This window comes from Artemia franciscana, chromosome 8 (assembly GCF_032884065.1).
Source record: "Artemia franciscana chromosome 8, ASM3288406v1, whole genome shotgun sequence".
Taxonomy (NCBI): Eukaryota; Metazoa; Arthropoda; class Branchiopoda; order Anostraca; family Artemiidae; genus Artemia; species Artemia franciscana.
Window position 1 is genome coordinate 3421274 of NC_088870.1, and position 9639 is coordinate 3430912.

At 33.8% G+C, this 9639-nt stretch overlaps 1 protein-coding gene across 1 annotated transcript; it reads right to left on the reverse strand.

Annotated features, from left to right (window-relative positions):
* Positions 1–210: 210 nt before the first annotated feature.
* LOC136029886 (uncharacterized) lies at positions 211–5686 on the reverse strand. The gene is made up of 3 exons (XM_065708365.1): positions 5553–5686; positions 3909–4098; positions 211–368 (listed from the first exon to the last, which is right to left on the reverse strand). Exons 1-3 carry the CDS (start codon positions 5562–5564, stop codon positions 253–255), a joined length of 318 nt encoding a protein of 105 aa, XP_065564437.1. The 5' UTR covers positions 5565–5686; the 3' UTR covers positions 211–252.
* Positions 5687–9639: the final 3953 nt, after the last annotated feature.

Sequence of the window (9639 nt, forward strand, 5' to 3'; positions counted from 1 at the left end):
TTTTTTAGTTTTATACAGAGTCTCTAGTAAGTTCAAGGCTGTTGATTTTTTTTTAGAATTTCCATAATTAAGCATATTTGTTGAGGGGGATCTGTGAATTGGGTTATTATTTTTGTTCATTGTAAAGGATAGCATGTGTCTTATCTTTGTTAGATTTTCAGTGCCTTTTTTCAAATCATCTGAAAAGCTGCAATAAATCCAGAGTAATAATACAAATGAAATAAATTATATTAAATAAACAATACAAAATGATTAAGCTTTCCTGAGAACACCATAGCCTGCGGCAGTTGGAAAAGCAGCATAAGGGTAAGAAGCGTAAGCAGCTGGCTCTTGGGTAGTATCAAGCTTCACAGCTGGGTAGGGGTGGCCTGAAATTGGAAGAATTAACTCATTATTTTTGAAAATAAATGTAAAATTTTATACAGAGGGTCAGATTTGTCAACCTCAAGTAAATATAAAAACTAAAGTAAAAAAAGTAAAAAAGTAAAGTATAAAAAGTAAAATAAAGTAAAAAGTAAAGCACCTTCTTTTGATGAAAGCTGCAGATTCTTAAAAGCTAGTTCATTAGTATACGGGCTCAAAACAGGCTGCGCTTTTAGCTACAAATCAGGGAGGTTCATTTTATACGTTAAGCTTTTAGCCTCAAATCACTTGAAAAATACTCATCTTCGTTTACCCATAAGATTTTCTCTAAAACTAAGGACTAATACTGGAAAACACCAAGAAATGGGGTCGTTTTATGCTAAATGTCTTTTTTTTTTCTAAGGGGGATTTTACTAAATTTCTATTGAAATGAACCTGAGCCGAACTCCATGCACGCCCCATATAAGCTGAAATAAATGTTACTGTGTCTGGTACACGTTCTATGCATGCCTTATCAGCATGCTATGCATACTGAGTGTTTAAATTTTAATTTAATTATTAGTAAGGCGACAGCAATCAGGTCTTTTTGGGATTCATTATGCTTTATTTCCTTATTCAAAAGTTTCACTATCCAAGCAGCTTTCGTGAAAATATAGTCCGATCTTACGTGTTTATTAGTTTTTTTTCCAAGGGTGATCGTATCGAGCCAGTGATCCTAGCGAATCGTGAGAGGGCTCATTTGATCGGAAATCATAAGTTCTAGTGTGCTTTTTAAGAGACCAAAATTATTGGAGGGCAGCTACCTCCCTCCCATTCCCCTGTTTTCCTTGAAGTCTTTTGATCCAAATTTGAGATATTCATTTTGTTCGGCATAGTCGAAAGATTTAATAACTATGTCTTTCAGGATGATTTGACCCCCTACAAACCCAGAAGGAAGGGCTGCAAGTTCTGAACGTTACCTATTTTTTACATATATTATTGGCGATTGGGAAGCATTCATATATTTATCGGGGGGATTCTGTGGTGGAGGGACATTTTCTACGGGGAGAATTTTCTGTTTGGAGGCAAGTTTCAGGGGATGAACTTTCCAAAGAAAATCTTACACAGAAAGAAATTTACCAGAAATCATACACAGCATTTACTCATTTCAACAGGAGAAATTTTCCATGAGGGATAATCACCGGGAATAATTCTTCATGAAGAAATTTTACGCGAGAGAAACTTTCTGTTGGAGGGGCAGGGTCCGAAACAAATTTTTCACATAGGAGTGATTTCTGGTATGAATTGAAAAATGACCAGAAATTAAATAAAAAACAAATGTTTTTCGAATGAGAGTATGCTAAGGAGGTCTTTTCAGGTGAAATCGTGAGCAAGAAGCTTTCTGGGGGAATTTGCAGCAAGGATGGAATTATATGGAGGTAATTTCCCAGGAGAAGCATTTTAAGGGGGGAACTTTGCACTGAGGAATTTTTCTTTGAAGGGGGAATTTATATGGAGTGGGAGGCGGGTTTCCTTATATTATTAAAAAACGACAGGAAATTAAATTAAAAAATAATATAATTCAATTGAAAGTGAGGAACAACATTAAAACTTAAAACAAACAGAAATTATATTTTACATGAAGGGGGCCGCCTCCTCCTCAACACCCTGCTCTTTACGTGAAAGGTAAACCTTTTTTCCAAATTCTTAAAGAATGAATCCTGAAACACAAGGACCATTTCATTACAATAACACTTTTTAAAAGTGCTTAAAAACTTTTCTCTGAAGAGTAGGGTATTTGGAGGAGGCAGTCCCTGTCACATACGGAATCATTTCTGTTCGGTTTAAGTTCTAACGTTACTCTTTACTTTCAGTTGAAAAAGCTGGTTTTTTCTAATTTAATTAGTAACGTAAAAGTAAGTATAAGGAAACTGTACAACGAATACTTAAAACAAAAAAAAATTAATGATACTAAATTTTAGAAAGGGTATCAATTTTACTCTCAGGCTGAAGATTTTAAGAGCAAATTGAAAAGTTTTGACCTGACAATCTGGCTTAAAGGTTTCATTTTCTCTGTCAGTTCAATAATTGACTTTTTCCTTTTGATGTCCATCTAATAGATTTGAGAAAATTGCTGCATTAAAATGAAATGTAAAAACTACGTTTCGTTGGTAGTCATTTATGGTCGTGTAAGTAACTCGACCCCGGTTTAACTTAACTAATTTACCCTAACGCTCGTCTAACTCCATCCAAATTTAGCTCAACTCCAATTCAGCTCAACACAAGTCAAATTAATCCCTATTTTACTCACCCACATTTAAACCAACCCCATTCAACTCAACCCACGAGCAACTCAATCACCAAAGAAAATAAACACGTTCAACTCAGCACCCATGCAATTGCCCCCTCCAACTTAACTCCCATTCAACTCAGCCCCGTTGAACCTAACCTAGTTTATTACAGGGATTGAATCTACTTGGGGTTGAGTTGAATGGGGGTTAAAGTAAACGGGATTGAGAAGTATAGGGGTTGAATTAAACGGGGTTGAATTAAACGGGGGTGGTGTTGCAAGAAGGTTTAGTTAAATGGGATTGAGTTAAATGAGGGTTTAATTTGACATTATAAAAGGTTATTCCATTATAAAAGGTATAGTATTAAATAGGGTTGTTTAGGGTCCTTGGGGGTGGAGTTACACAGTGGCTAATTTAAACTAGGGTTGAGTTAAATAAGGGTTAAGCTGAATGGGAATTGATGTCAAATGGTTTTAGTTGAACCGTTTTGAGTTAAACAAAGGGGAGGAGTTAAATGGGAATGGTATACTGTTGAACCTTACTCTATTTAATTTTATCTGCATCTGTCGTATCTCAGAAGTCGTCTTCTCAAAAGGCATGATCAAAGAGAACAAGAAATTTACTTTCTTTATTGATGATGCTTTTAGATTTCTATTACTATGGTTAATATTGGGTTTTTTCTATTTTTATTTTCAATTTCCATTTTTCTATATTATATTGTCTATTATGAGTATTAAATATGTAGTGGCTCCTAATAGTAAAAGAAAACCTTAGCAAAGGTCCTCAGTTCCTTTTTTTTGTTTGGGGCTTAAGGAAACTGAATAAAAAATGAACATAAAAGTGGTAGTAAGAATTTGTCTTAAATTGGTTGAATATGTCTCTAATCTTAATAGTAAGTATACATCATAGACAAGTTTTCCCCAACATAGTCGGCTCATAAAATTATTTCTTAAAATGTCATTTGGGGAATGTTGAGTTGAGAAACGAACATATGAGTGGCAATAAAAGTGTATACGAATGTAAATTTAATTATTAGTAGATTAGTAGACTAGTAGTAAAAAGTATTAGTTAATTAGTAGAATGTAACTATAATCTTAATAAATGGCACATATATTTGAAAAGTTTGGTCTTTTTTAAGGGTGCAGTAAAATCTTTGCTTTGTTTCTCATTTTTTTAAGCTTTAAAATCAGTGAATCAAATAGTGAACATTTAAATTGAAATAAAACCTAAAGGAACGAGAATAAGTAAAAATTTTCCTGAAATTTCAATACTTACTGCTTCTAACTGTATAGGTTGGGGCGGAAAATCTGTAGCTAGTATATCCATAAGTGTAAGGAAGGGGTGCAGCATACGGCAATGCATAGGGGTAGGCTGCAGGAACTGGTAGTCCAGCATATGGCACTGCAACATACTTCTTTTCTTCATCGGCGTAGCATACAGCTGCCATTACCAAAACTGCTGCGAACTGGAAATTTTAAAGTTAAAGTTTTTCTTATAATATTAGATGCTTAGATTAGTAAGTAATTAGTGATGAAATAAAGTACTTTTTCTAGCCTCTCCTCCTGGAAACTTTTCTGCTCCCCCTCCCCTAGCGAAAATATCTGCGGGTACTCTTGCAGTGCAGCATTAAATTTTTTGCCTGATATCCAATACCGACTTGAAAAATAATTTTTTACCATTTGAAACGAACAATCAAAACTATTTAAAAGCGAAATAAGCTTTAAACTGAGATTTAGCACACACGATTCACAATGTGACAAAGGCGCTAATAATTGACTAAATTGACGCGTTTATTTAAAAAAAAAGAGTGAAAAAAGAAAAACCAAACAGATGAAGGTATTAGAAAAATCTGGGGGGGGGCAGTCTTCTCGTCCCCCTGGATCCATCCCAAATCCTCACGTTCTCAGAACGTCTTCTAGACATCAAACAACATTGTGTACTTAAAAATGGATTTTAATGGTATATGAGAGTTTGTGAGAACTTAGTCACCTGAGGCTAGCAAAGCGGCAGAGGGTCCTCCTCAACCCCATTTTGTTCGAAGCTTCACTCTTTAATCCATCCCATGGTATTCTACTTCCCCTTAAATTCTATTTAAGAACGTCTTACTACGCCGTTCAGGGACAACATGCTTTTCATTTGGTTCCAGAGATTTGGCTAAACAGTACGATTTTTGGCCATTTACCACCCTTAATCCCCGAAAAATGATTATGGGCATGGCCACCTTAACCTTTCTTGTACCTGTATTATACCCTTAGAAAGTGGAACCGAAACGCATCACTAGATTATAGCATTAAAATATATAATTAATTTTCGTTAAATCCTGTTGATGAAGGGCATATCCAGGATTTTTGTTCAGGGGGGAGGGTTTTTTAATGGGTTGGTAGGGGAAAAATTACAAAACGTATCATAAGATTGTTTATAAGCTTTTTTGTTACTTTTTCATAAGTCAAACATGTTTTTTGTCGGGGGTTTAAACTCGGCAGCCCCCTGGAAACCGCCTTTATCCTGCTGTATACAAAACAGTCTTTCTTTACGATGAACATCAGGAAACTCAAAAGATTATTAGTTTTGTTTTCTTTGGAGGGAGAGGCTGAAGTGGGGGCATCTATTTTCAGAACTCTATTTTCTAAAGGGCGTAATACAGGTTGGGACTTCAAAACTTCACCTCTTTCTATAAAATTGCCTCATTAGCAGCAGTATAATTATTGAATATTATAGTGCATTAATAGCACATTAGCATATATCTGCATTCTTAGCAGTAGATAGATATTAAATTACACCTACTCTCTTTTTTTCATAACTATTACTATTTTAAAAAGTTCTTAAGCCATTGGCTTCTTTAAATATAATGGCGGTACATATTCCCTTTTATTTTTGGCTAGGTCTATTGAGGAAAAAATATACTTAAATAAAACTTACGAGGAACTTCATTTTGAAAATTTTTGACGAGAACTTAAATAAGAGAAAGCTAATATATGACTACAATGGTAACGGAATTTCTTGTTGTTTTATATCTAAGCCCGTAATGTGGCGACCAAAGTGAGCCACACCCAATCTATAGTTAGTAAGTAGCGGATGGAAAATGTTCAGTGACCCCTTACGTCATGAACCAAATTAGCTACACAAGTCTGTTTTTTTTAGGAACGTGAAAGAAATCCGGGTACAAAATACCATCAAACAAAAATAAAATCCAAATGATATTGGGGTTTAATATGAAAAGTGAGGCTTGATGGGGATTCTAACTTTAGTGCTTAAAACATCCTTTTTAAACACTAGACTCAGTCCAAGTTCGTCAATATCACTAAATTCAACAAATTTGATTTAACAGTTTGATTTAACAGTTTGATGTAGACGAAGCTTCAATAAAGAAAATAAAAAAAAATATATAATTATATATAATTATATATTATATTTATTATAATAAATTTATAATAATTTATTATATATGTATTATATTTTATATATTATAATATTAAAAATAAATTCTTCAATAAAGAAGCTAAAAAAAAGATACCTGTAAATTCTTCAGAAAAAAGTGAACAAAAAAGTACAATTCTCCTGGTTTCTGTGGGCAAGGGAGTGTGTTGAGGTTCGAAACCTACTTCACCTTTCATAAATTCCTAGGTATAGCCATTCCTGGAAAAAAGAATATTGTTTTTTGCAAAATTTGCCCAAATCAAACAACACCAAGGCAGTTAGACCTAAGAGTGCATGTTTTGGGAGGAGTAAATTTGCTTCACCTCCTATCCCCCTGGAAAAACACGTGAGTTACCCGTATCTATTTGTTATATCTTGATGACCTGGGCCAAAGGAGGTGGTTGAATTGACCACACTCTAAATACGTGCCTAATTTAGGCTCAAAATGGGTTCACGCGAACACAAATTCTCTGGCCAAAACACACTAAACCTTAAACTAACTACAGTAAATATTCAGCTAATTTTATGATCACAAGAGTATTCAGTTTTATTCGCTTATACCCGCAAAGTTTTAATCGCTTAGTTACCAGCACAAGTAATTTTTGATTAACTTCAGTCTTAAAACAGAATTAAAAACAAAAAAAGTCAGTTTTTTTCAACTGAAAATAAGGAGCAACATTAAAACTTAAAACGAACAGAAATTATTCCGTATATGAAAGTGGTTGTACCCTCCGCAACGCCCCAAACTTTACGCTAAAGTTTGACTCTGTCACAACTCTACTTTTTAAAACAATAAAAAAACTTAAGCGTAAAGAGCGGGGCGTTGTGGAGAGGACAACCTCTTTCATATACGGAGTAATTTCTGCCCGTTTTAAGTTTTAATGTCGTTCCTTGCTTGCAGTTAAAAAAAAAGTGTTTTGTTTTTGCAGTTGTTTTTTTATTTATTTTATTTCTGAACGTTTTTGAATTAATGTATGTTTTGTTTTTGGCTCAACGCAAGTGAATAATTAAAACGAAACTTGCATTTTATTTTTTTTTGTTAAATGTCTTTTCTCATAGTTTTGATCGGACGATTTTGATAAATTTTTGGTTGCTTAAAAATGCAACAAGATTTTTTTATTTTTTTGTACGAACGTTTTTGTGAGTAATAAACATACGTACCCTACGAATTAACTTACGTAACGAACTTCTATATTTGCGCATTTTTATTACGTATATGAGGGGGTTTGCCTCCTCGTCAATACCTCGCTCTTTACAATAAAGCTTGAATTTTATCCCAAATCTTTAAGAATGACCCCTGAATCACAAAGGCCGTAGAATAAATAGTTGAAATTACTAAAAGTACTTTAACGTAAAGAGTAAGGTATTGTGGAGGAGACGAACCCCCATATATACGTAATATTTAATGTTCGTTTTAAGTTTTAATGCTACTCATTACTTCCAGGTGAATTTTTTTTTAAATTTATTTTCTCATTGTTGTTCTTTTTAATAATGCTATCAAATCCTTCGTCCCCTTCATAGAAATTCTCTTCCCTCGAGATAAATTCCTCCATGGAAAGATCCTCCCACGTAATCCACCCCATCGCAAAAAGTCCCCCTGAAAACGTCTGTACACTTCATAATAACCATTACTTTATGTAAACAATTGTCAAAGTTTGTAACTTGCAGCCCCTTCCCCGGGGACTGTGGGGGATTAGGTCATCCGCAAAGACAGTTATTGGGTTTTTGACTAGGCTGAACAGAATGGCTATCTCAAAAATTTTTATCCGTTGACTTTGGGGAAAAAATGTGCGTGGGAGGGGGCCTAGGTACCCTCCAATTTTTTGGTCACTTAAAAAGGGCACTAAGAACTTTTAATTTCCGTTAGAATGATGCCTCTCGCAATATTCTAGGACCACTAGGTCGATACGATCACTTCTGGGAAAAAAACGAACAAACAAATAAACACGCATCCGTGATCTGTTTTCTGGCAAAAAATACAAAATTCCACATTTTATAGAAAGGAGCTTCAAAGGGTTCAAGCTCCTATAGGAGCTCCTATAGGGCTCCTATTTGTCTCTGCTCCTATAGGGAGCTAAAGGGTCCAAGCTCTACAGTAGGGTTCTCTGATACACTGAATCTGATGGTGCGATTTTCATTAAAATTCTATGACTTACGGAGTGTTTCGCCCTATTTTTTTGGTCACTTAAAAAGGGCACTAAGAACTTTTAATTTCCGTTAGATGAGCCCTCTTGCAATATTCTAGGACCACTGGGTCGTTACGATCACCCCTGGGGAAAAAGCAAACAAATAAACACGCATCAGTGATCTGTTTTCTGGCAAAAAACACAAAATTCCACATTTTTGTAGATAGGAGCTTGAAACTTCTATAGTAGGGTTCTCTGATACTCTGATTCTGATGATGTGATTTTTGTTAAGATTCTATGACTTTTAGGGTTAAGATTCTATGACTTTAAGATTCTTTAAGATTCTACGACTTTTTAAAAAAAAGCAAATTTTCTCAGGCTCGTAGCTTTTGAAGGGTATGACTAAACTTGATGAAACCTAGATATTTAAAATCAACATTAGAATGTGATTCTTTTGATGCATCTATTGGTATCCAAATTGGTATCTCGATCTGTTTGATACATATAATACACTAAAAATTAAATAAATCCAGTCTTTTCATTGAATTCCAAGCTGCTGGTTTAATACGACCTGGAAAAACAAGGAAGTCGAAAGGTTAATGTGGCTGCTATTTTTTGTTTGGAAAATTATCACAATTTGTGCATTTTCAACTTTATATTTTCTTTTCATAAACTGATCAAAAATGTTAGTGCAATTATTTTACTGGTCGGTACAATAATTTTGTAACAATGACCCTTCATTTTCGTATTTCTATTTTTCATTTCATTTCATTTTCGTATTCTTCTGTATTTCATTTTGTATTTCCTGTTGAAAATACAAGTGATAAAATAAGGCAACAATCTTATTAAAGAGGTTGAAATAAAGGCCGTTACTATTTTGTTTGGTGGGGGTACAAAAACTGTACAAAACACAACACAAATTTGCTCATATGTATTTTGTTTTAATTTTTGAAGTCAAAAAAGAGATTTGGGGAAGGGGGTCGAAAGCCAATAACAACCTCCCCCCTGTCTATGGATTCGCTTGACAAGCAAAATAATTTTTGCACAGTAGACTTTTAAATTTAAGACTTTCTTTAAGTTTCTTAGGCTTTTAACTGACTTTTATCTGATTTGAATGTGATTTTTTAACTTTAGGTTCTTAAGAAACATACGATTCTTTAATACTTTTTAAAATATTTCTAGACTAGTTTAAAAAGCTGGTATGCTTTTTTTTAGGCTGGTGTAAATATTTTCTTGTTTCTTTTTATTTCTTCTTTCACTGATGAAATGAAATTGGTATTCCCCAACTATAGTAAATAACAACTAAAGCAAAAAATTCCATAGAGAGCTGGGAAAGCACAATATTTTTATATATATTTATATAAAGAAACAATAAGTAATCTAAAAATCCAACAAAATGAGATAATTCCAAAATATTTTGTTATTAATTTGTTTTTTACTGGTAAAATATTGAAAATGATGAA

Bases quoted from the DNA above. Each gene is read 5' to 3' on its own strand.
- LOC136029886 (XM_065708365.1), bottom strand. The intron at 369-3,908 runs GTAAGTATTGAA...TTCCAATTTCAG, and splicing joins AACCTATACAGTTAGAAGCA to GCCACCCCTACCCAGCTGTG.